We start from the raw sequence: 27,868 nt of genomic DNA on the forward strand, positions 1-27,868 counted from the left end.
ATTGCCTTGCCATGCTCAGAGCAGGGTTAGCTGATGAAGCCGTCCTGTGCTTATGGTCCTACCCACAGACCTTGCTAACACGGGTAGAGCTGGATACAAGGATGGAAAATTTGGAGGGAAAATTGCTTGCAAACGTGTTTTTTTTAAGGGGAAGGAAGGAGAAACGATCAGGGCTGGTGATAGACCTGTATCTTGGAAAGTGTTGTGCGTTGTAAATAATGGATCATATTGACCTTTTATGCCATGGAAGCTTTTAAATTTTGCCTACGTTTAATTACCAGCTGGAAGCTTGTGTTGGAATTTATTCTCTACTTAATGTACTAAGTCTTGTGCTTGAAGCAAGATGAGTACTACGTAGTGTGATGTGACTTTGGGAGAATAGCTTTCCTGGAGTACACCACCATATTCTGTATTACTGTGAAACTAAATGCTGCCTGAAATTTGTTGAATCACAAGCCTACTGAATGCACCTTGACTTTGAAGAAACTTAATTTAAATTTAGGACACGTTAAAAGAGAATGAAACTTATGTGCAAATATATGATGTAGATGCTACGGTAGAAGCACATGAATGGTAGAAAGCAGGATAAAATTATCCTTACGTCTTTTGAACAGTGTATGACTTAACTAATCTGGAGGCTTTGTTTTCCCAGTCTTATCTTCTGACTTAGTTTATTTTCCCACCGTTTTGCGTGGGTTTGTATTTAATATGTAATACTGGAGTGGCATACTTAAAAGTCCTCATCACCACGTGATAGTGAGGAGGACTGGGCTGAGGTCAAACATAGCCCAGTGTAAAATAATGATTATATGGCACTCAGTGTAGTGTTTCTTTGCAATGCAAATAAGTTGATGACAACATTATTAATACATCAGTGACTCCCTTTTCTCTCTTTCTCCCCCTCTCCTGGCCAGGTGTCTAAGCAAATCAGCTCCCTTTCAAAACAAACAAATTTTGGTAGCTTGGGGGGGGGGGGGGGGGCAAAAGAGAATCTCAAGGACCTTGAAAATTCAATACTTAGTCTTGCTCTCAGTATAAATGCTGCTCTCAGTATAAATGCTTTGTACATTTTAAGATCAGTTTTGTTTTCTGCATGTTGTTAATTGCCAGCTCATCCGAGAGTTGTTAAGTGTGAGCAGAACATAAAGGAAAATTATCTTCCTGGTATTTTTATTTTTCAAAAGGCAGACATAATAGTCTTGTGGCCTAGCCATTGGTAGGTGAATACCAAACCTCACCAGGTTCCTTCTTCAAAGTGATGTCAGCTCTGTTTTCCATGTATAGGCTCCTTGAGCTTGTTTTCAAATAACTGAGAACAGTATCCTTGTGGATTTCTCCATAAGGAATTTAATCTCTGTGAAGTGAATGACTGGAAATAACAGACAATATAGACATGTCAGGGGATCTCCCTACATTTGCCTACTCTCAGGAAAAATTGCTTCCCCCAAATTTCACCCTTTTGTTCTTGACACCTTTGCATTGCATCCTTTATGCTCTTCCTCTTCTAAGCCAATAGCTTAGATTCAAGATTACTTAATTTTGTTTATTAATTTTTTAAATCTTGCATAAGTTTCATCCTGAAAGCTCCATTTGGTAGTTGTTTTTATCATCAGCAGCTTTACTGAGCTCCTTTTAGGAGGAGAAAGTAAAAAGTGATGTCTCCAGTTCAGTTCCTGGAAGCCAGTTAGAGAGCTAGAGCACATTTTATCCTATCTGATAATTACCAGGTTGCCCAGATTAATACCTTACAATTAGGAAAAGTGTTTTGGGAACCTGAGATGTCTGGTGTACTTGGGACCAAAGTTTTGTGGGTGATGGAAAAGATGGTACTTCCACATATGCACTAATAGAGGGATAGAGATTCTTGTATTATTCAAGTCAGTGTACATAAATAGAAAGAAGACCACCTGCTGCATCCTTCTTGGTACCTTCTTTTGGCTGCTTGGACTTTTACATCTTCTGTAAAAATCAGCTGTCCTGCCTCTGCAGAGCTTGTGACCCCTGGGAGATGGACAGCCTGTAATGATGAGACTACTGGCCTTTGTAAGTGTAAAGATTAAGAGATAAGGTGGAAAAACACATCCTGTGGTAATGATGAGTGCCGTGTTTTTGTGATTAAATAAGTCTGTCCCATTTAAGCGTTGCCTGATTGTTCGCTGGTTAATGAGGTTGCCAGGAACTGGAGCTAAGCATTATATTGCTGCAGGTTTGGTGTGGGACAAGAGCTCAGCCTTTCCTCTGCAAACAGAGGCTCGTTCAGTTGGTCCCCCCAGGAACATCGTATCTCTCACCCAGACTGTTCGTTACCTGCTCTTAAGGCTGTTTAACGAGCTCTCCTGGCCCCAGAGCTTGGCACTGCTCACAGCAGCGCAGTCATGGGGCAGAGGAGCTCGTGCCAGGAGAGATAGGGCAGCGAAGCGTTCCTCAGTATAGCACGGGGAAGGTTCCCATGGTGTGACACCGTTAATGCTGGTGCTTAAACAGGCTGTAGGTCAAGCAGCTATCCCATCTGTACCCCTGTCAACACGTAATTGCCTGTATAAAAGGCAGGGTTACTTTGCAGAACCTGTGGCTTAATGTTGTGGTGTGAATTTGAAATAAAGATGTTCAAACCCACTTCCTTCTTCCTCGGGTATCTTGGTGGGACATGAGCTGCTGTCTTGCTGCCAGTAGCAAGACAGCAAGTAGTGGGGTAGTAGGTTGGGGAATTCATTGACAAGGTCTTCTGTGGTTCACATAACTGTGATCACAAAGGTTCAAATTCTCCATATTACAGCAGTGGTCTTAAACTTTGTGATACAAGCTTGACTTTAATGCAGAGGTAGTCTCCAGAGCGATAATCAGCATAGCATGGGGAAGGTTTTAACAGAGAACGAGCTTTATCTCCCAGCTTTTTCACTAACACTGGTTAAGATTACAAAAAGCAACTGTCATTTGGCTGGATTGAGTGTATCTGATTTCTGTTGCTGCTACTGTTCGCATGGGTTGTCTTCTTTCCAGGTTGTATTTATATGGATCATGCTTTACATAGTCTTTGATGCAACTATGGATATTCTGTGGAAAAGGGGATGTTCTGTAATACAAGGTCCTTAATATACATCAATTTCTTCAGGTGCGTTTTACTGCAGGATGTGCAGAAAAAGAAGTCCTTGTAGCTGGACAGTCCTTTGGTTGCCTGTCTCAAACTGTAGTCAGGAACATCTCTATTGATGCACAGATGCCGGATTAAATCCGAAACTGGCTTTACCTACATCCCTCTTGTATTTCAGTATTGTCCTGTCGATGTGGGAACTCTGTTGAGCACAGCATAGTGGACGAAGGATAGTGTTTCAGACCTTATTTCTTATCTGCCTGGGGCTTTGTGCTCAGGAAGCCCAGGGTCTCAAAGCTGAAGGACTGAATCGTTCCGTTTTCTGGCAGGGCTCGGATGGAATGGGAGGATTGCAGAAGTCTTTGGTTGATGGGAGGTGGGAAGTTAGGAGCTTCAGTTGTGTTCATTTTTATTAAATACTTGCAATGACCTTGCTGATTTATAAAGTTGTGTATCTCTACCAAAAAAGTCAAAATTTCAACTTGAGTATTGTAAGGTACTTCCTAGCTGTTGTCAATAAGTTACTGGAATATCCAGATCATCAAGGAGTATGTGGATAGGAAAAAAAGGACTAACATTGCTCTAAACGATGGAAGTTTATTATTAAGTGACCTTTTTATTGTTGTGTTTGTTAAGTTCTCTGATTATAAATGAAATAATTTAAATTAGTCACTTAGCTTAAACTCAACTGTTGCTAACGTGCAGGCAAGAGAAAGATAGGAAGGAGCTTTGTAAAGGTGAAGTGTTGATCTTTTTATCATTAATTGAGAATATGTTATCATTAATTGAGAAGCCAGCAGAGTATTCAGCAGGCGATTTAATTGCAAAAGGATCAAGGATCACAAGCTGTGTCCTTATTTCTACCCAAACTTTAATACATATAGAGTGCATGCGAGTGAATGATCAAGGTCAAGTCTTCAGCTGCATACAACGTCCTGAAAATCTTACTTCAAAAGTGACCTGCATGGCTTCCGATTTCAGCCTCTGCTAGCTATAGGATCTTTTTAACGTTATTGATCGTTCTTCTAACCCACTTGCATCTCCTGCCACTCTGAAGTCAATGTTTCTTTTTTTTAGAAGAATAAGCTGAGAGCAGTATTGGGTATGAACGTGTTGGAACAGGACTGGAGTGACATGCAGGGGATGAGTTGGGAAGCATTGGACTGGAGTGCCATGCAGGGGACGAGATGGGAAGCATTGTCATCTTCTTTTGATTACTAAAAAGACTACAACCTTAGATCTGCCTTTAAGACAAGGATGTTTTTTCACAATGATAATGATCAGTGGGTGTGAAATGGAAAAGATTAGCAGCTGGAGAAGGATGATGTATCGCTGCAAACTTTTTTCCTGTTTCCTTTTTGATTAAAAGGAACGAACTTGTTTTAAATCACAGCACTCCTCCTCTACATGGTTTGTCTAAGGTGTGCCCACGTTATTTGGAGTGACGAACCCAAATGTGTCATAACTGGTGATTGCATGGGAGGGCAAACACTTAATTGATAAAAATGCTCCCATTGACTTTGGTCTTTAATCAGGTTTGTGGATGGAGTCTATTGTATAAACTGCCACTTATGAGCTGTGTAACCTGCAGAGTTTCTCAAGGAGGGTTTTGATGGAGATGAGAGCTCCCACTTCCAAGCCAAAATGCCATGCAACTTAATGAAGTATGAACTTCAAAAGCCTCGGAAAGAATGCATTGACCCTCTCTTAATATAACTTGGGTTTTGGGTACGGTAGGTCCTCTCTTCTGTTAATGAATGAACTACTCCTGTAGATTTCCCAGTGTGTCCTGCTTTAATCTAAAATGGGAAGAAAAGGATAATGCTTACAATATTTTTCTCCCATTTACATATTTCACCCAGAATGTGCACTACTGAAGTGCATTGTGTATTCCTGAGAAAAACAATCACGATAACTTCTGATGTTCATGTTTTAAGAAAAAAACCCTTTTTAAAGTAAATATTAAAGGATTAAAGAAAAAAGTTCGCAATGCAGAGAGCTTGAGGCTGTGGCAGCAGTGCCCAGCCCAAGCGCCGTGGTTCCCCGTGTCCGTGAGTGCAGCGAGGTGTTGTGCAGGCATGCCTGCCTGGCAGACGGGTTGTCACTGTGGCTGAAACCATCTCAGATGTGACTTGTGCACTATTGTGTGCTAGCTAATTAATGATCTTCAGAAATCTCTACCAAAGGGACAAAAGGACAAAATAAAATACCTCTATAATGCTACAGTAAAATGTTGTCATGAGGTTGGCAGCTGTGGTTTAGTTACTTTTCTACTACTGCTGAATTTGTTTGCTTAGTGGCATCTATGGTGATAAAGGCCACTGGGATGCCTGAATATCTGAGATCAGTCCAGCAGAAAAAGTAGAACATACCTCGCATGCTTTTGATGTGGGGATTTCTCATGAAAATCACTCTGCAGAAGCCCTGTCTTACTTTCTCTCGAGGTCCTTAGGCGAGGGGAGAACCAGCCTTGAGGTGTAGTTCAGCTCTGTGGTGAGAGGATCTGATAAACCTTCTTGTCTTTTATTTGTTGGGTACTTGATTTCTTCTTAATGACAAAGTAGTTTTCTGCCCCACCTTCAAAATGTCTTTGAATTATGAATGAGTGGAAGGCCTCTGAGCACCTTTTACAAATAAAATATGTGCTTGTGTTGCTTGTGGAAGAACCTGCTTCTTGGTTGGTTTTAAGAAAGGTGGTTGGGGCGCCTGAATAAACTGATTTTTTTTTGAGAAGCGCATTGCAACTTGTCTGGTTCTGCTTTCATTCTGCAGGCAAAATAGTTTCCTCACTAAACTGTGCTTGACCTCATCTTTTAAGTTTTTGGTATTTAAGTCCTTGATCCAGATTCTTTTTATCTTTCATTTCCCAAATTCTGGTCTGCGTCGTGCAAGAAGTCATCCCTTCTGTCGAAATGGGCGTCTGGCAGCTGCCACCTGAGCACTGCACCATGCTCTGGCAAGCTGCCCGCTGCTTCCCAGTTCCCAGGTACCTAAATGAAGACTTCAGGTTGCACAGATTGGTTATCACGAGGCTGTTTGCTTGGCTTGCTCCTCTTAAGTGAGGCGTTCGCTAGCTTGTGAGATCTGTGGGATCTTGGTATAGGACTTCTTGTGAAATGGTCGTCTCTGTGCATTTGCTGAAGGCAGCTTTGACTGGAGAAGCTGGGAGAGGCCTCCTGACCATCAGCATCGCCTTCCTTCAGGATGAGCCACTGATTAAATTGCAGCTGAGAGACCCCTTCTCAATGCTTCTTCCATATTATTTGAAACTGAAGATGCTGGTGATTTGGGTTGCAGGTCCTCCTCCCATAATTATCTATTTGATCTTTTCTTCTGTGATCCTGTTTTGTGGGTATGAATGTGCTGGTAAACAATAAATGAACTAGCTTAAAGTCTGGAGCACTTGTCTGAATTTCTGTCCTTAAGTCACCACTGCTTTGCAGCATCATATGTGAACTTTAAATAATAAAACTTCCAGAAGAAAGATGCCAGAGCTGGTACAGCGGTGTGGGTAGGGGTGGGAAAGCAGAGGAGACAACGATCCCCTCTTTTGGGGAGCTATTAATTGCTTCAGTCTGTTTTCTGAAACTGCAAAAGGAATCCTTACATTGTCACACTAAGAGTTTTATTAAAATTGGGTGAAATGACAAATACCTCTTAGGCTCTGAATTTGGGATTCTTTATTTCTTGTGATAGCCAATGAGCTGGTTAATACCTGGAAAGACGCTAGGAGATTACGTCCCATCCCCAGTGTTGGCTGACACTGTTGCCTCCCCTCTCAGGAGGAATGAGCAACAGAGATCAGGACTTGGTGTTTAAGAGGATGAAAATACTCTTCAACCACTCTTCCTCTGTGGAATGTATTTATATAGAGAGTTCATAAATATTCTTATGTGACTTTAACCTTTAGAATGACCAAACAAATTTCCCATGTTATCAATCAAGATACATGTCCCCGCTTTATTTTCTGTAACAAAGTGCTGACAGTCACTTTGTTGGACTAGAAGCAGTTCTGACAGCAACGGTGATGTGAGAGTAGTGGTTATGAAGATGTCGATTTGATGAAGACATGATGTTTTCAAATAAACTCTCAAATCTCCTGGGCTCTTCCTGCAGTGCCTCCCGTCTGCTTCTGAAGGTTGTGCTGCATGCAGTGTCTCTGCAAATGCTTGTCCTCCGCCTTGCTTAATGAAGCAATGCCATATTGTGCGTAAGTGGAAAATGAAATAAACCGTGATCAATTGTTCTGGGCAAAGATCGATGCTGTGCACTGCCATCAAGTGGCAGTTCTGTTGCAGAACACATTTTCAGTGTCTGCAGGGCTGCCTGTGTTTGTATCTTGGTTTCAAAGTGTTTGTTCTAAGCATTGCAAAAGTTTCATCTGTCTAGTAGTTGTGGTTGTGGAGGGTACTTCTTCAGGAAGATAATGTTTATAATGGTTTCTATTCTCTAATGGCAAAAAATGTCACTTTAAAAAGTGCTTCGATCATTACAGTAGCTCCAAGTGCTGTAGTTGTGAAATATTTAAAGACTGGCGAGGATATTTTGCAGCTGGCAGGAGAATGAGCTCTCTGAAGCACACTCTGAGCTCTGTCTCTTCGAGGGTTTTGCTGTACTGTAGAGGAGGCTGAAGTACCAGGAAAACGCCATCCTTCTGCTCTCTTATGCCTTTGAATGTTACTGTTCAAACCTGATTTTTTTTTTCTCCCCTTTAAGACACATCAAGGCTATTTGTGAAAATACTCCAGTGACAGGAGGTTGTTTCAAATAATGTGTCATCATATGTACTTTATCTTCCAGGAATTGTGACTCTCCAGCTCTCTGGTGCCAAGAGAATAGCTAAATTTCTGTTAGTCACTGAATACATTCAGCCTGCCTGCTATTTCTCCGAAGCACTACAATTTTGTTGTTATTGCTACGTGAGTAATTAGCAGGAAATACTATCAATCATTCAAGCACCTGGTAATAAAATTGTCTGGTTCGGTTCTCTAACAGCGTAGTGAAGAACAGAAGAAGCTTTAGGAAGAGGCCAGAGCAAGACATTCCCATCAGTTTGGATGTGTTTTATAGGAATGGATTGTAGTAGTTTCCACAGTTTCTGTAAAAACTCATAATAGTAAGATCAGTACTTGTGGAAACTGGATGGTACTGGAGGGGATATTCTGCTATAGAGATTCCCCCTGTCTTTCATCTTGTCTTCATGCTCATGTGGTGGCATTATATGGAGACTTGTGTAGTTTAGAGGGCAAACCCCCAGTGCGTTATTGCATGTGTTCCTCCATACCTTCCTCTCCTCTGTAGCAGAGCTGTACGGGGCTTGCTGTGGAAGGCGTTTGGGGTCACTGTCAGTAGTTGCTTATTCAGATAGTACAGGCCATGGTGGCTGAAGACAGCAGGCACACAGTGTTTTAAATGAATGGTCTGGCTAACACTCAACAGCCCAAATAAATGAAAAATTAAATAGCTGTTTTCTTTCTCCTGCCAATTTCACCCAAACAATAAAATTATTGTAGCAGTTCTTCCCTAGTTGTTTGCATGTAACACAAGTGGTTGCTCGGCACTTTTCTCATCCTTTCTATTTTTCCCCTTAACTTGGATTTTTGCCATTTTGCTGTTAATTTTATTGTTAATTTTATCACGTCTTCCTGTGTGCTAAAAATTATTAGAAATGACCTTGGCTGTTGAGTTTTGTGAAGGCTGTCTGCATAGCACAGTCCGGCACCAAGCAGATGCACTTAACATGCTCTGAACAAGTGTTGGTAACATAAGTGCTGCAGAGCATGTGGAGCCCTGTGCTAAAGCAGTGATGCAGCTAAATTAGCTATTAACAGCCCAATCTAGTAACTTGCCTGGCTCTGTGCAGCAAAGTGATATGTCATGAAGATGTACCCATAAAGATAAATCATGTGTCTTTTTCAGCACTAACAAGATCCTGTTACTTTGATGGATTTTCTGTTGGCAGTCTGTAGAGATCTCTTGCAAGCTGCCTGGATTAATATGTATGTAATACCTATAATAGCATCTTGACACTCAATAAATATTCATCTCTGAGCTGATTGATTTGGAGACCGACTGAGACATGCTCTGTCAAAGGATGTGGGATACGAATAATGGATTTCTTCAAGTGTACCCATTTCTGCAGGAGTTTGTGTTGCTCACACTGGTTCAGAATAGGAAGTCTGGTCCTTGCTCTCCTTAAACCATTTACCTCTTTGCAAATAAACCCTGCTGCCGGATTAGACACCTGGACTGGCTTGGGACATGGTGTGGCTGTGAGATTGCGTTAATAAATCAGCTGTAACGATGCTGGCTCTGCAGACAGGCAAGTCGAGAGTGTCCATGCTGTGTTTTCAGCACAGGTTGCACTCAGGATGGATCCATGGGAGCTAGCTTGGGCCTGGAGGCAACAGTTTAGGGCTATTTATCATAGATGTCCATGTTTTCCAACATATTCTTTTACCCAAAGAGTCTTAACTAACTGGTCTCTTGACTCTCTCTCCCTGTTTTGCCCTGTGTCAATCTTTTATCCGTCAGCGTGCTAAGCTAAACTTATTTTTGGACCAAATTCTTTCTCACCTTTGGGGGAAGAAAGTGGTGGAGAGAAGAAAGTTATTTTGCATATATGTCAGTGTTTCAGTCATGGCTTTGTGGCTAGCATTGGAAGAGGAGATCACTTGGCTCAGTGCAGCGTTAATGAAATATGGAAGGTATCACCTCGAGTTGCTATGTGGGCTGGCAGAAAAACATGCACCATCGTTCTGCTCTTTTGGTGGCCTGTGGGCAAGATGTTACGGTCTGCAATTGTATTTTCCTAAGGGCAAGACGCTGCTTTGCAAAATCTGCCTTTCTCATCACAGAGGGGCTCAGTATCCATGCCGTTAACCTGAAACCTTTTGCTGGCAGAAATAAAAGCACTGCTGTTAATTTGAAAGGGAAATAAAGTTAGGTTTGGAGGTTGATTTTTTTTTTTTTTAACCATTGGAGTCATTCTTGTCTTCCTTTGTGATTTTTTTTTTTCTTTTTTTTCTTTTTCTTTTTTAAGAAAACAAAACTATCTCTGCTTCACGCTCCTTTAAGATCAAGGAGTTTGAAGTCATTGACTATGAAAAGGGACCCAAATCTACTCCAAACTTCACAGCTTGCCATTCTATTTATTTCTGGAGTCTCTCCCTGGAGGTTTTATCTGCAGGAGGTTGCAACACCCCAGCTGAACGACATCTATCTTTCTCCACACTCCTGACCCAGGTCACTGCCTTTATCAAGGGGGATATCTCCAGGCGAGGAGGGATTTCTAGAGCTGCTCGTGTTCAGACAGATTTCACAGCCCTACCTTTGTTTCTGGGGACTGGAGTTCTGCAGAATAAACTGCTCGTGATCTGATTTTTCTCCTAAGTGCTCCTCTGAGTCAATACATACTGGCAAAATTGTAATGACTGTAATGACTGCTGTTATCTTGCTGTAACAGATACCTCTGACCTCGTCCCCGGTCCATTCCTTTTATATACGTGTGCTGGGATCTTGCAGGGTGAATGGCCACATCTGCAAAAGGGGATGGATGTTTCAAATAGCACCATTGTAGCATCTGGGAGTGAAGTACCAGGAAGCAACATCAAGACCCTAATAGTGTTCCCAAGAGGGAAAATGCACTCAAGATTAAGTGAGGTGCACTCACAAACTCACCTCATGCTAAGGCAGAGAGGGAAGGGGACTCAGCTGGATGTTTTATAGGTAGGACCCGTCCCCAGATTCCACTCCTCTGGGTTGAGCTGCTCACCTGCTTCTGTTAACCTGGGAATAGCAGCCTGGAAGGGTTTGCTGGACATAGGTTATTTTCTTGCTGTGGAAGAAGATAACCCCTTGGTTTTATGAGCCAGTGGTGATAGCGCTCAGTGCCTGCGTCGTGGCTGACTGGCTGGGGCGCTGAGTCAGACCTGGGAAAACTAGGATCCAAGCCTTTCTGAATCAGAAGGGTTGTTCCAGGAGACGAGAGCACTGTCACGTTTGCTGTAAAAATAGTTGCCCAAACCCTCATCTCCTTTTGCAGTCAGGAGCTCGTGTGGCTGTGCCTGGTTTTGTTCTGCCCGGAGATGTCCATGTGCTGCGGGCGTCCTTTCCAGAGGTGGTTCTCCAGGGGGTTATGCACATGTTTGCACCAACCCAAAGTGACCTTAGGTGGGACGGATCTTCCAGGATACTCAGCTGAGACGGGGACACTGGGAGCAAAAGCTTGGCTGTTGACCTAGTGTACTGGCAGAGGTAGATGGTAATGGATCATTGAGCACCTAAACAATTATATTTTGCTGTTTTTCTTGTGGGATGATTTCTGCTACATTTTCTAAAGCTGCCTTGCAGTTGCTTTTTCCATCCTCCAGCTGATTTCAGAGTATTCTGCAGTTCTTAATTTGAGGTGGAATTGTCTCAACTTTCCCTTTGATTTTGTCTAACTTAATTATTGTCGGTCCTACACACTTTCCAAAGAAAATGTCATATGATTGAAAAGCCAGCTTTTCCTTTGAGAGCCATTTGGATGAAAAATACTCGGTGTGTTTGAACCACGATTCCCATTTCATTGATGGGGAAACTTGAAGCGCAGGGATGTGAAAGGACTTGCTTCTTGCTGTAATTACAGCCTGATCCCACGTACTCTGTGTCGAGCAGTAGCTGGGGTAACAGCAAGTCCAACTCCATCTAAAAATGAATAAATAAAGGTACCAATGAGCCTGAATTCCTTGAAGGAGGAAACCACAACTGTGATTTTGTGCTGTTCTCCTGGGTACAGAGCAGCTCTCTGAGGAGCTATTTAGAGCTTCCCAAAGGGGAGAAAAAAAAAAATCTGTTTCAAAAGCATATTTCTCCTTTTGTGTCCCAACATAATGCAATAAGCAATGAGCCAACAAGGATCTGATTCATGTTATGAATAGCGGAAACAAAACAAAACTTGTTACAGTGGCAGGTTACATTTACTCATCTAATCCAGTACCTAATCCAGCTTCTTTAATAAAGCATCATCATACCGACATCTACCACAGCTCTTTAGAAAGAAATATAGTGAGAGGAAGGTTTCTTTCCTTGTATGTGAATCTCTAAGCGATTTAACGCATGGACTTAGCATCACTGGCTAGGCTTTACCTGCATGAAAAAACAGCCGGAGATGGCAATGGTCATCAGCAGCAATTTTGCTTTTCTGTGTAGAACAAATTCAGGATTACTAGTTGTTAGTGTTTTCTCATTAAAAACAGAATGCTAAAGTAATGCTTGAGTGCTTCAGCGTTGCTCTCTAACACATGCTTCATTTTCATAAGTATTTTTAGGCTGTGTGGGGGGGGGGAGGTCAGAGTGGGTGGTTAGTGGGTTAGATAACATACTTCAAAATCCCCAGTATGAACCATGGAGGGAAAAACAGCTTCATCACATGCTTCAGCTATAAAAATACAGCTTGCCTAGTCCATTGTAGAGAAATCTACCTATGGCTGGTAGAGCTGATATCCCTCAGGGAATACTCACCCTTGCCAGCTAAACTCATGGTTTTCATCTGGAGGTCTTAAATGCTGTCCTTGCAGTCCCACTCTGAAGGATCCTCTATGACCGATTCCCTACAACCAGACAGATTTCCAGAGCCTGAAGTGGAAAAGAAAGATGTCTTTACATGCTTAAAACAATTATTTCTTTTGGGAAGGTGGACAGTATTTTTCAGCTAGTAACGTAAGTGATCTTATTTATTTTGAGCTTAAAGATTTTGTTTGCTTCATGATCACTTCCAAATATTGCTGAAGTCATCTATTAAAAAAAAAATCCTTTGAAGGTAAATAAGTCACCTTTACAGACACAGAAACCATGTCTGAGAAAGAAGAAATGATTACTCGGAGTTGCTTGTACTTTGCCTACACACAGTCTCCAGACCTTTATAACTGCAGCATTGGAAAAACAAATACCTGAAAAGGTGGAGTTGTCCTAATGCCAACAAAATATGCTGACAAACAGGTGCCTTGTCTATCTTTGGTTTTTAGACCTAGTAACAGCATTCGGGCCTTTTTAGAGATAATTGCATTTCTGCTGCCTTAACTAAGCCAAAGGTTCAGAGATGTGCCACGCTGAAATCCCTTTCTGAATTGTTTTATAGGAGTTTAAAGCCCAAGGTCAGGGCTTTAAACCCATCCCTTTGTGAGGCAAACCTTCCGCTTTCTCCCTTAGGTTTGAGGAAGGGAATATGTTTAGAGGAAAGAGCAACATCCACGTTCTTTACATCCCATTACAGCTATCTGAAACCAGAGATTTTCAGATCCGAACGAGGGAGAGGGCGACCTCTTTCATGAATGGACCAAAATGGAATGTTTTCATTTCCAATGGGCATTAAGCCAAGTAAATATTAGTCGATCCAAGCTAGTTTTGAAATTAAATTATTCTTATTTGTTGGAGCATTCCAGAGAATGGCTTTGATCTGTCTGTACTTTCACCAAAGGGATATTGGCAGGCTGGCCTCCCATTTCTAGCCATTCGGGATGAAAGAGGGGTTATAATAACCACCTTGTGTGGCAGTGATACTGAACAGATGACATTTTTTGGATAATATTAAATGAATAAAGGTAAAAATACTTCAATTAAAATGTTTTTGGAGGCTGAATGTAATGGTGTTGTTGGAAAGTCTTCTATGTGGGTTGCAGGAATTTGGCTGCATTTGTAACTGATTTTCTTTAACTCCAAAAATGTTTGAAAGAGAGGGTTTTGTTCTGTGTGTTATTTCCTTTTCAAATAAATACGCTGTTGGAATATAACTTTTAAAAATCAAATTAAAATTAGCAGTGGACAACGAAATTGTTAATAACTGGGAAGCAGAGATGTGTGTTGAAGGAGGACGGTCTTTCTTATTTAGTTCTTTGCTCTTTTCCTTCTGGGATCTCGGATCACATCACGCACGGTGAGCTGTACCATGCACAGTACAGCTAAGAGGTAGCTCAGAAGACATGGAAGTAAACTGAAGCACACAGCAGTTAAGTGGCACATTATCGATCTTGCTGGATATATTTGGAGACAACTTAAAATTTCAATTAAAGAAAAAAATAAAACGCTCAGTTATCATATTAAGGCTGTTGGGCCTTCTCCTTCAGTCTCTTGCTGGAGGGTCCTCCAGAAGAGGAGGAGGAGGGAGCAGTGTGCTGGGGGCCATCCCACTGTAAAGTGCTGCTTAGACACAGCTGAAGAGTCTTTTAAATTGATATCAGCTGATGATCATTTGTGCTTCCCCTAAACTTAAACATGAACTAAAGTAAACTGAATGAAAATATAAATATGATAATTTTGGTTGGATAGGACTGCTGGAGGTCATCTGGTCTAACCACCCCCCAAAGCAGGGCCACCTTCAAAATTAGGTCAGACTGCTCCACACCTAAAGTTCAGGTATCTATATGAGAAGTTCAACTATCTTTTTTAAGCCTCAGCTTAGACAGATTTCAGGTATGTGGAACCATTGGTGTTCGGGTTTTTTACTTGTATTTACACGTCTTTTGTCAATAACTGAATATACAAAATTGCTTTTGCAACAACGCTGCAAATTAAATTGCTTTTCCTTGATATGGAAGTGACTGTTTCACATGGATAGACAGGTGTCTTCTCATGTGCGCTTTATGCAGATTTGCTTTTCTTTCACAGGAATTGGACTAGCTGTACTTGATTTCTGAGTTAAATAATACCAAAATCTCCTTTAACAGATACCACTTTAAACAATCGGCCCTGTTGATGAACATCCTGAAATGTCACCTGCATTTTAAGTCCATTTAAGTACTTTGTATGTTAATGCCTTAAGCGAGGAACAGTTTGAACAAAGATGGATATAAAAACCAAAGCACAGAGGGTTTGTAGGTTAAAACATCAGCTTTTGTTTTTTTGAACATCCGCTCAAAACTGGATCCATTTGCTTGAAATGGAATATTTAGTTTTCAACTCAGCATGTGAACTGGTCATGCTTGAATTTAAAGCTTGATTTATTTCTTTTTGCACCTGTTTTTATTTTAACACTGACTATATACAATATTATACTTTTGCTACATGGTTCCCTTCTCCCCAGCTGGAAGTCTGGTCTGATATTATCATGTGAGACCTTCCTAAAGAGTACGTTTGTAAATCTGCAACCTCTGGAAATGTAAAGTAGACTCACTGCTCCATTTATCTTTTCTGAATTCATGGTTTTCTTTCCTGTGTATTGTAAGACTGACGCATATATTTGTTTTTAAGGTTGGGGCTGGTTGTGTACTGCACTGCAAAACCTTGTTTCTGTCAAAACAAGGTGCAACCCTGCCCCTGACAAGAGATACCAGACAGATCAGAGGAGGAGAACTGGACATGGACTTGGGAGAAGGAAACTGTGGTGGGGCATAAAAGGAGCTGAGATGAGGGAGAATGGAGGGACATGTGAGACGGAGCATGGGAAGCAGAGCATGGGACGCGGCTCGGATGTACAGAATCACAGAATCATATAGATTGGAAAATACCTTTAAGATCATCGAGTCCAACCGTAAACCTAACACTACCAAAAATTTTAAATATTTAAATACTTCCAGGGTATTTAAAAGACGTTGGATGAGGTGCTTAGGGATATGGTGTAGTGGTGGTATCTGGTATCTGGTACAGGAGGGCTTGGAAGACTTGGACTTTTCTGCAATAGTTATATTTGACAAAGAGAAGGGATGAACTGAGTGATCTTAAGGAGAAGGTTTTAAATGAAATGACATGTGTATTCTATTGGATATGCAAATTGGAATTACATAATCTGCAAAAATAATAATAATAATAAAATCTTTTCCAGATTTGCAGCCTTAACCATATGCTCAGTGGGGTGGTGGCAGAGAGCTGGCTAATGCAGCTGCAGTGTAGAAGTGGAGCGTCCAACTGGTTTTGATCTTGATAGAAAAAGGGCAGAGGGTCACGCCACAGTCTGTTGTTCTCAGTGTCTCATAGCTTATATAATTCTTCAGGCAGATAAATGATGTATGGTGAGATCAAATGAAAACACTTCACTTAGTTCTGTAGTAACTGCAAGCCATCCTCTTTCCTTGCTTTCCCTTCCTCATGGAAAAATGAAGTCGGTGGATATTGCTCCTGTTCTTGTCCATGCAGGTGTATGAATTTCAGGTGTATTTACTGTATCCTGTGCTTGGTTAACTATGATAACCGTGTGTGCTCTGTATGAACATAATTTTTGCTGATAGCAAAGATGCGCAAAATGATAGAATATACTGAGATACTGAAACAAAGCCTCCCTAAAACTAAGCAGGAGTGTTCAGCCAACAGATCACGACAGATTTCTTTTCAGAGCTTGAAGAACTGCTGGTTTTGATGATGTACAGAGCTTTTCACCAAGGCATGAGCTTATAGATGAGTGAGAAGAGCTACTGCTGTCTGTACAGCCACAGTTATTGTTTTTTTTGTAAGGAAGGTGGAAAAAATCTCAGTGGATATGAAACTTTCCTATCTTTGTGTGTTTATGAATTGCGGATGGGAGATGCGTTCAGTGATTAAGTTGGTTACACTGGAACTATCAACACAGTGGCTAGCTTGGATGGGGGAAGTGTGAACACTCAAGCAAGAATTAGGGAATTTGTTCAAATTTGTGAAGACAGAGGTAATTTTAGGCCGCTATCCCAATTCTGTTGTTTTAGCTATGTGTATGTGGGGGGGGATATGTATATATATGCATATGTGTGTGTATAAAAAACCCTGGGTAGGATGTGTGCTCGTGTTTGTCAGACTTGGCGTGATTTCACCATATTAAGTTGCTATTTTGAATATACCCTTGAGATTTCTACATATCTCTTCCCAGAGCTGTGCTCAACATATTTTCTAGCTGGTTGGCTGGCTGTGATGCTAAGAGGCATGCCAAGGATGACTTGCATATCTGAAAATTAGGATGGGCCCCGAGTCGTGTGAAAGGAGTGCATGAACAGGGAGCAGGAGCCTTGTAGGTAGAGAAGTTTTATTTTATATGATGCAGTTCTTACAAATGTAAACCTAACCTTTTTTCTTGTCCTTTTCCCTAGGGTGACTCTGTTATTACAGTGCAGCTGACTGAGGAAGATAAAGTTGAAGATGATGTAGTTTTTTACTTGGTCTTCACTGGGTCAACTGTCCAACACTGCACAAGCACGAGAAAGATTAATCCTGGGAGTCTGGAGACAATTTCTCCTGGTAAACAATTGCCTTTCTTTGCACATCAGTGTATCAGTCTGTGAAATTTGGTTAATTCAAGTAGACTTAAATGTAATGATGTTTTGTTGGTTGTTTTTTTCCTCATTTACACATTCATAGAGAGTAAGAAGTGTGGTTTGGATGACTGTTTTTGCCTTTTAAAAATCTCTTGCTTGATTTCACTAGGATTATATGATTCTGAGATTGCAGTTATTTAATGTGTAACTATGGGATTCTATTGTAGAAAATACACAGTTGTATTTACACATAGTAAAAAGCTTTTAAATGTGAGCACGATAACAGAAGACACATTTGCAATGTTAGAGATGCTATTGGGCAAGCAGTGTACAGCCTGGTAAGTCCTAGCTAAACTTAGGATCTGCTTAACTCGGTAAGGTTCATTGCTGTAGTCCTGGTGAAATACAACCCTTTTCCCCTAAATGCTGTAATGCAGATCGGAGCCAACACAGAGTTTCTGAAACTCTTGCAGTGGCAGGCGAGCGAATGGTGCTTCGTGCCATCCCTCCAGCACAGCCAGTTCAAACAGGGTGGGTTTCCACATTAAAGCCCACCACTCTTTTTAAGCCTTCGTGCCGTTAACAAAACAAAACAAATCGGCATGACATTTTCCTTTGGTGACTTCAGGACCGTGGGAATGAGCATGTTCCAGGCTGCGGTCCTTACCATTAACCTTTCATTCTGACTTGTTGCTATGCAGCACATTGATACTAGTGTGAGAAAACGCCTGACGTTTTCACTATACACAGTATAGCTTAAGTGATCGAGTGTGTTTCTTGGGTTTGCTTTTTTATCTCTCTCGTAAGTATAGTTTTATGAGAGATGTACGTGAAGTAAAATTTGGGCTAAGGAGTTTTTCCTCCTGGGAACGAGTGGCTAAAAGTTGGCCACCGTATTTTTTCATTTCCTCCTCTTTTTGTGCTGTTCGGGTTGTTCAGTTGGCTTGGGAAGAGAAGTCTTTTTACGGTTACTGACGACTGGAGCCCCGTGCAATCAATTAGATTAGCGCTTATTTTCTCCCAGAGGAAGGAGAAGAAGGGGTGACTCCTTCCCTGCTTTTGTGTGGCGGGCGCAGGGCTCTGCCAGCCCCACTTGCAATGACCTCACCTCCCCCTTGGGACCGCGGCTGCGTCGCCAAGAAAGGAACTGAAAAGCTTCAGTGTTCCCCTTCAGCCCGTGCGGGAACCAGTGTACTTGATGAGATTTTGGGGTGGGAGCGATGCTTTCCTACCACCGCTGGCCCTGAGGTCCTCGGAGCAGCGGTGGGTGCGGCTGGGGCGGTGGCTGCCAGGTGGTACCCGGGCCATGCTCTGGGCTCTGCCTGTCCTGCCGGCCCCAAGTGTTACTGAGTCACGGGAGAGGGCTCCCTGGGGCTCGTTTTGTCACGGTTAGTGGGAAATCTGACTCCGTTTGTGATTCAAAGGGAAAGGAGGGAAATTGCTCTCAATTGTTCCTTTAGTTATAATGGGCTTTTTGGTTTTTGACCCAGTAGAGTCGTGATCTTGTGACGCGGGATGCTGGATAGCGATGGGAGCTGTCCCAAAATACAGCTTGTATCAGATAAAGATTTAACAGACCTTTTGGAAAGGTAGTCCCATTCCTGCCAGATAGCACTGTCGGGGGCAGCAGTGCAAGGGAAGAGGTGACATCTCAGATGTAAAGCAACCATTTGGATAACACCCTTTTCTGTGCTCGTACCTCATTTTGGAGAAACTACCTGAGAAAAAAAAAGACTTTAGTGGTGAAGGGGTGCTGAGGATAAGCAAAATGGGAAAAAACAATTTTTTTCATACCCTCCACTGACACCGACGCGTTTGTCCAGTGTTGCTTCAGCACTGACTACTCTGATTTCAGTAAGAGCATGACTTATTTCAACCCAGCTCTTCCTCCTCCTCCTCCTCCTTCCTGAACTCAACAATGAATCTGTAATCATGTGTTTACACTGTATATTCGGCCAGTTGCCTTGGAGATGGTTGTGGTGACTCAGAGCTGGCGTTATTTGACCTCGCTGCAGGATTAGCCGTGAACAAGAGACAGTGTGTGGGAGACCAGCCCTTGTTTAAACATCCAGGCCTGGGCACTTAGCAAGTGCTCTGCAAGGAAACACTTGCAAACAGCTTTTAGCCAAAATCTCCACCTTCACTTCCAGCTTTGAGCATCTTCCGTTTGTCCCTGCAGTGCAAGACGTGTTGCACATCCCTGGGAGCACCGCTGCTCCTCGGGGACGGCTCAGGTGGATGAAGGAAGGGTTGACTCACTGAAGAGCATACCGAGCCCCTCTACCTGCCTGCCTTGAACCTCCTCTGCTTCCCTTCTGGGCTTGGAGGCTCTTCCCTCATCCTGGTCCCAAGTCCTCAGAGTTTCATATGGTCCCCGGGAGACTTCAGATGAAGTCCATCAGGGGCTGGGGTGAAAGGGGTAATCATAGTTCTGTTAAAGCTAAGGTAAAAACAAAACCAGATTTTAAAATTTTTTTTCTTGACTTTGTCAGCAGTTTTGGTGATGTATGGAGGCCAAAAAAACAGAGAAATTATTTGATTACATTTGCTGCCAAAATTAAATGTTTTAGCAAAGCTTTCAAAGGAAATCGCATTAAAAAAAAATCTCAACAACATAAGGTGGTTTTAGATGAGAAATTAAAGAAAATGGAGTGGAAATATAAACTGTCAGACTACCTGCTAAATTCTCATTGTGCATGAAAATTCTCTATATCCTGAAAGACTTCACCTAAATAAAAGCTTACAACTGCTGCATTTTATGTAATTACTAGAGCAATCTGCCTCTTTCTTATGCTGTCTTTATCATCAGCCTTAAACATTGAATATATATTGTTAACAGACTGTTCAAATGTAAGCTTCTATTTCTGTGCATAATAAAAGAAAGGACTTCTGATTGTAAATTTATGGGAGCAGCTTTTTCTACCTGAAGATGCGGCTAAATGGAGACTCAGAAGTCACTCAAAGGATGAAATACTACCTTGTCTTTTTGCACTTACTCTGAAGGATGGGATGAGGTGGGTATCCTGCCCCGCTGTTGAATGTGTTACAAATTTAAGGGAAATAATTTCCCCTTGTAAGAAACAGATTCTCATCTGAGCTGATCTGTCATAACTTGAAGTATCAGAATAAGCTACTGAGTTACAAGAATTAGGCTATGGATGATGCTTTATGTGCTTCCAGTAGCTCTTTTGCCAGCCTAAGGACAAACCAGGTTACATCGTCCAACTAAGCTTCTGTTTGCCTTGGTGAAAAGGTACCAAAACCTTACTTAACTATTGCTTTACTGGCACTGTTAAAATGCTTCTGTTTTTAAATGGTCTGGTTCAAATTCTCCATAATTGAAGAACTTTTTCTCGGTACCAGAGGCACTCTGTCGTTCTGCAGAACAATTTCAAACACTGTCTCATCAGCTACTTTCCATGTTAAGGTCCATCTGTGTGGCAGGCAGAGATGCTGTGGCACTGGATGTTGCTCTAGTTTGGGTATCATTAGTTGCAAAAGCTTGGTCACTGGAGTTTGGGTATGAAGAAAATACCAAAGGTCTGAGCAGGGAAGGATGCAGAGAGATGATATCAGCTCTGCTGCTAGGGCTAAACTGTTGTTGCTGCTGAAATTTTACAGTTGGGGATGGATGTGTCCACTTATGCCACAGATGTTCATCCTACTTAGTGTTGGTCATAAGCTGAGCTTTTCAGCAAGCCCTTATTACTGTAGTAACTGAGACTGTCATAATCTTTAATATATTTTTTCTTCCCAGCATCTCTGCAGAGTAGGGAGGGTAACTGAGACATTGAACGGCCAAGCAGATTGCATGTGGTAGTGTAGAAAGTCTGTGTTAAAGTAGGGAAGTGAAACTTCATTGCAAGACAGCAGCCTCATTGCTTGCCTCTGCTGCTAGAGCAGCTTTTCCCCCGCTGGAAAAAACCAACTTATAATAAAAAGCCTCAAATCATGATCTGGCAAACAAACCAACAGAAAAAGGAACGACCTCATCCCTGTCCACATGAGTCAAAAGCCCTGACCACAGCCTGCTGTGGGCAGTGGAGGCATCTTGGCATCGGGAAGCTCTCGGGCAGATTTGGGGAGAACTTTCTCACAGGAGAAAGCTCACAGAGCGAGCTGGTGTGCTGGCAGCTCGAGCATTTGTGTGGTGCATCTAGTGTAAGTTGTGTGCCATCACGATAATGGCTGCATTAATTTTGCTTTGCATTTAAAGACCGGAGTCTAGTATGTGGGAAATGCAGAGGAGCTCAGTGGAGGAAAATAGGGAGAGACAGTCCAGTACTGTAAGTCCAGAGCTGCAGCAGCTCCTAATCAAGCAAGTGAAGGGTAAGAAATACCCTGTCTGTAAGTTGAGTCACTGAAACAATAAGTAAGGTAATTTTGTGAGATATAATTGCCTTTTGTGTACTGTTGCAATGTGTTACACCACTCTGAGCCTTTGCTCTGTAATACCTAAATCACTTTTTCTCACTGGTTGATCTCAGAAGGTGCAGGATTCTTGTATGGGTTTCAAAGGGGAGGAGGAGCAAAATTAGAGGCAGGAAAAGGGCCTGAGAGACTGTCTGTCTGCTGGTAGCTGGTTGCCAGCAGTTTCCACAGGGCTGAAACACTCCCTTTTACTCCAAATGCCTTGACTCACAGGGAGCTTTCTCTCCGTGCTTAAGCTAAGGTGGAGAAGCAGGTTCTGTCTTTTACTTGTTCTTAATTCTTGTAGTTCTCAGATTTTTTTTTTCCCTCCTCTACTTTCTTTCTGCTAGTTAAAAGGATAGACTAAAATTAATTTCAATTAGCTTGGAAATATCTTCATTTCAAACTTTTATTTTACTGTGAAATCCTTTACATATGTTCATGTTTTATTCTTTTTTACCACAGACTGTGTTTTCCCCTAGGAAACAACTTTTCATAGAAAAAGCTGTATTTCATGAATTACAATCTTTGTACTTGTAGACCAAAAGGGTAAACAAGTTGCATAACAAATGACCACTTGGCAATGCCAGTTGTGGATTTGAAAATACTCTTAATTATGAAACAAAAAATCCCCTAAAATAGAATAAAATAGCATAGCCAAGAAGACTTTTTGCAGTCCATCCTCTTTGGTGTACTTAATTGCTCTAGGCAGTGTAATTAAAAGGAAATGATGCCAGTCTAGATGACATCAGTCACAGGAAAAAGTGATTGAATCTGTATTGAAATTATTTATGATGTAATGTGTGGGGTCTTACACTTCTATAGATTTTTAGGACATCTGTAGTATAAAGGACCTTACAAAAATCTTTCTACACTCTCCATACTAATAGTCGAGGGTTTAACATGAAAAACAAAGGCTCCTGTCTGTTACTGCTACTATGTCTATGTATTTCATAAGGTTTCCTGTGTTGCAAGAGTGAATACAATAACTGTGTAAATCACACAGACACACTTCAAATATGGACTCTGATTTTCAGAACCAGAATTTGGGATCTCTGAAGCAGAAAAGAACCACTTTTCAGACGGCCACAGGAGATCCCTTGATTTCCCGGTCCACGAGCCACCAGATGGCAACATGTCTTGGATGCAAATCCAAGATACACCATGAGATTCACCACATTTATTGTCCCCCTTTCCTGTCCTGCTTACCTCTCTTTGTAAGACCTCTTTCAACCCAGCTCCACCATGGTAACTCAGAGGATGCAATTAGCACCAGAGTCCTTAGTCACCTACTAGGCAAACCCAAACATGTGCTTCCAGCAGAGCTTTAAATAGCTGCCCAGGCTGGGGGCCCATTGTTTGATAGCTCAAATGTGAATTCTGAAAATAGGAGGTTTGGACAGGATTTCCACTTCTAGAGGAGTAGGAAATGAAATCATGTTTTAGTAAAGCTCTGTTTAGGGGTGTTTTGTCTCCATGCGCGCCTTATTTATTGAGAAAAAGTCCTACAAGTTTTGCAGCCGCCCTTTTAACCACACCCCAGATTACAGACACAGGTGCCAATTGGATGGCCAGGTCTAAGGCCGTACAATAACTTGTCTGTTAATTGCTTACAGCTCAGAAATCTCCACCTTTTCTTCTGCTCACTGTTTTGCATCGTTATCGTGTAGAGGAGGAAGTGCTATCATACTTATGCATCCCATCTTTTCAAGACAAGAACCCTAGGTTTTTCATTTTTTGTTCTTATGTATTGCCCAAAGCAAGTTTCAGTAAATGGCCCAGTAAGGAATTCTGTAGTTGAAGGGTTGTCTCATTTTAAATAATTTTTAAAGTGTGGTTTTACGTGAAGATGAGGCATTCACTTCATCACGACAGAAGCAGTCACTGTGCCCATCTCTGCATAGACTGGAATAATTTTTTAATGTCTGTATTTTTCCCCCAATACGTTGGCACTTCTCAAAACAGCTCCAAGTAGTGAATTGTTTCCAAAGTAACTGAGGAGCAGAAGGAGAAATGGGGTAAAATGCAATGCAGGAAGAATTAAGGGATGGGTTATTTGACTTTTATCGCAGTTAGGCCAGCGTATAAATGTCATAATGTCGTAATTTCATACTGTGGCAAAAAAAACCCAAAACATCTAAAGAAGAGAAGCCTAGCTATACACGTGAAAAAGTTATTCTGTGCAGTCTGAGACGTCAGCAAGGTAGAAACAGTGTCGTGTTTATCAGAAGAGTTAAAATTCGAACTGGGATACTGCTGGATGATGACAGTTTGGCGATGTTCAGTATTTCATAATTTGCTTCTGATTGCTATTTTGGCCAAAGGGCCTGATTTCTGGAGAAGACTGAAGGCAATCAGGGGGGTGCTGAGCAGTATCGCGAACCCGATCGTGTTGTAAAGCACGGAGATTTCCCTTCCCTTCTGTAGGTGCACTCATCAGTGTGAATTATTGTTACCTATGTTTTCAGCCTACTAAAATGCAAACCTTTATAAATAGGCTATAAATAGGCTCATCACTCTTCCATCACTCATCACTCTCCCTTCACCACTCCTCATCCTCATCACTCTGACACACCCAGAGGTTTATTTCACCTTTTTAATGACTCAGACATCTTTCTGTTCTGGAAAAGGTGTCTTGGAGAGTTACAGCAGTTAATAGTTGAATGCCCTGATGCTTGCAAAGTGCATTACTTGGTGCTTAACCTGTGTTAGGAGAAAGCCCCGCCGTCTACCAGCCGGAGCAGAAGAGAGACAATCAAGAGCAATAGTGTCTATTTTGGCACTGCCCGGAGCTCTTTGTGATCTTGGGCAAGTTACTTAACCTCATAAAAACAGATTTGGGCTTGTTTTACAGATGATAACCACTTATCTCCTGAGAGTGCCAGAAAGCTTAGCTCACTTTTGCTAATGCTCTGGGAAAAAGGGCTGTTGAAGTTCAGATATTAGTCTAGGTGAAGGAAGCAATGGTCTTTGATGTGGAGAGAAGCATTGCTCCACTGACGGTTCCTTCAGAAGGTTCATGTATTGTGGACATGTTTGCTTACATCGTTCCTGTAGTAGTTTCAAAGCAGGGGGGCAGAGACCTCTTGAGCAATCTTTTTAGTATTGGCCACGCTTGTTACTTACTGGCTCCTCTTTCGTTTGAACTGTTTGCCAAAAGTCAGAACCTGTCCCAGATTCTTACCACCCAAGTCTGACATCTTCTCAGATGTAGGGAAGGAGAACATCAAAGCGTTGTGAGCGGTTGCCTTTTCGAAGAACATTCCCCAGGGTTTAGCAGGATGCTTGTTTGATCCTGTTAGATGAAAATGGATCGTCAGCTCTGTCACCTCCGTTTCAAGGCTGTATTAGATATCTGGGGGAGTTTCAAGAGAACCATTGCTGGCTGCAGATCAGGACATGGCCTGTTTGTCACCTCCCCTTGCGTTGCATTGAACAATCCTGTAGCTTTGCTTAATTTTGTGGCTGTTGTTTCACGTACGCTCCATCCAAGGGAACTTTTGTGTATGTCCATGATATATTGGTTTACGGAGACAACGTGTCTTGACTGAGGTTTCTCTAGTTGTTGTCATGACGGAGGAGCTTTTGCTGTCCTACAGAATAGTTGTTTGGCTTCATGACAAGGAAATGAGTGTCCCAAAGTGTTTCTCTGTAGCTGCTCACAGGCCATGTTTCCCTTCCGCTTCAATCCTGAAAGTCCACTAGATTTCTGGCAGAGTAGCCATAGTCTAGGTTATTTTGCAGATGGGATTCTTATGAGAATAGACAGAAAATAGTTTGGGGGGGGGGGGGGAGGTTTAGTTTTTCTCATGCTATTAAGGTGTCTTTTATTATGAATTTTTTTAACTCTGCATTCTAGCAAACTTCTACTGCTTTGCATGAGGGAGAGCCAAGTTTGCAGCACTTGAGTCACCTCCTGTAGGGTAGCATGGCGTTCTCAGCAGGCTGCATGCAACTCGCTGCTTTTGTGGAGGTTTTAAACAAAATTAACAAGGGTTACCAGGTCCTTATTCTGATGTCCTTAAGGAGATGAGCAAAGCAAGAGGGTGGAGGGTTGTACACTTCTGAACTGCATTAAAGGCGAGTTTCCTCAAAGTTGTGCGGTCCCCCCGCTTCTCCCTTGAATATTTGAGGCTCCTGCTGTGAGGACGGGTGGAGTTTGTCAATGGGTTTCATCTGGGCTGCTGAAGATCCCTGCCACTGCCCGTCCTGTTGACTGGTCATGTATTAGAATGCAGGTGCAATATTTCCAAGAACAGTAGAAGTAGATCTTCCTGCCCTTATTCTTTTTTAACATCAATACTAGTAAATCTATTCCTTCAGCTTTCACATCATCCTCTTGCTAATAGATGCCTGGTGCTGGATGGAAAGAAGTTTTCTCACCTTTCAGCTTCAGAGCTTCCCGGTTGTATTGAGCTGTTGCAGCAACATCCATATGTGTTTTCATCCTCCCCTTCTACACTTGGCTTTGATACCTTTCCAGCTGCATTTGCTCTCCTTAGGAAGCCACGCAGCCTCGTCTCTGACAATTTTGGTGCTACCCACGGTGTCCTAATAGCAGTTTTGACCTTTCAATTAACTTCAGGATCACCTCTTTCTGCAGTCAAAACCTGTATACAAGCCAAAAGCCTCAGAACAGATTTGGAAGGTTGGCTGAAAGACTGTGAAGATTAGGGACATATTTTTCCTTTTGTCAGGGAAATCAACAGCAAAGGGCCCCGACACAAGAAGGAAACTTTCCCACTGACCACAAATAGGGGCTTAAATTGAATTTTCAAGCCTTTAAAAATAAATCGTCATTTTGTATTTAATTAAGCAGGGTTTCATGAATGTAGTAGTATGCTGAGGTCATGGGCAAAAAGAAGCTTTTCCAGTAATTAGTGCAGGGTCCATGCTGTTCTGGCAAAAACAGCCATGACGTCAGTCCGAGACTGGAACAAGAAACTGTGCTGCACGGTGAACTTGAAACACAAACCTTATTATTGAAGGGGCACGTCTGACAATTACAAGTGCTGGTCATGTTGGACACATAGTAGATTTTTCCTTTTAAAATTGCAAAAAGGTGTTGTGGGTTTTGTTTTTTTTTGTTTTTTTTTTTTTTTAGTTTCTGAGTGAATGAAATTGCTACTATGCCAGGGCATCCTTTCTCCTGTTTCTCCTACCCTAAAAAATAAATAAACTTAAAGTTATCAAACTTCCAACCTTCTTGTTTTGTAAATATGGAAAGTGGCCATTTCCATGTTTTTATTTAGCAGAAGCAGCTTAGTTTTAGTTTTATCATGTGAACCCAAATGCAAAGAGCAGGTGCAGCGGTGAGCGTGGGCGTGCACAGGGCATGCCTGGGCAAGTCGCGCTCTCGTAGCCATTTAGGTCTTTGTTTTAGGTGAAGTTACAGTGTTTTCGGTACAAGCTAAGTGTTGCGCCAGCATTTGGAGTATGCAGTTTTGCAGTACTCAGGTTCTAGTTTCTGGTGCGTTTCTGGAGTCCTCTGGAGCTGGAAAATAAAAGTTTGACCATATAATCTGGCTTTTGGTACGTTAGCAAAATCTTTGCTTGAATTACTTAACGCTCTTGAGTTTACTTGTCGCTGATCAAAAATAGCCTGGTCAGATAAGGGTGGCTTATATTTCTTGGTTTATATTGTGACAGAGAAGAGTTACACATCTTTTCCTTTTAAAGTCTCTAAGAAATACTTATCTCTGATGATACATATAAATTCCCAAGATAGTGTTTAATTTAGAGTTGTGACCCTCAATAACTTGCTCTTACCTGATTTAATGTAAAGACTATGTGTGTCAAAGGAGTTGCTCAGTTGTGTTTCTTCAGTGCATGCAATTATTCTTTTTTACCATTTCCCTTGGTTTTATTTTGCAGGCCATGACTGCTGTGAGACAGTGAAGGTGGCACTTTGTGCCTCTAGAGAAGGTCATCCTGTTCTGGTTGTGGCAGAAGAGAGTTTCCAGTTTGTCCAGGATGAAGCCTACGATGCCGCCCAGTTTCTGGCCACCTGCGCTGGCAACCAGCAGGCACTAAATTTCACCCGATTCTTGGACCGGTCGAGACCACCCGCTGCTGACGTGGACTTTTTGGATGAGAAAGTGGCTTTGGCATTTCGACACCTGAAACTGCCGGCAGAATGGAACGTGCTGGGAGCAGACCAGTCCCTGACCGG

At 42.0% G+C, this 27,868-nt stretch overlaps 1 protein-coding gene across 10 annotated transcripts in view; it reads left to right on the forward strand.

The window, feature by feature from the left end:
* AKAP13 (A-kinase anchoring protein 13) overlaps window positions 1–27,868 on the forward strand; it is a 227,226-nt gene that overhangs the window by 67,011 nt on the left and 132,347 nt on the right. For all 10 annotated transcript variants that reach the window (XM_072871546.1, XM_072871545.1, XM_072871548.1 and 7 more), the window contains 2 exons: window positions 17,122–17,269; window positions 27,571–27,867. In XM_072871546.1, the coding sequence (XP_072727647.1) occupies window positions 17,122–17,269; window positions 27,571–27,867 (445 nt within the window). The remainder of the gene's footprint in view (window positions 1–17,121; window positions 17,270–27,570; window position 27,868) is intronic.

This window comes from Ciconia boyciana, chromosome 8 (assembly GCF_034638445.1).
Source record: "Ciconia boyciana chromosome 8, ASM3463844v1, whole genome shotgun sequence".
Lineage (NCBI taxonomy): Eukaryota > Metazoa > Chordata > Aves > Ciconiiformes > Ciconiidae > Ciconia > Ciconia boyciana.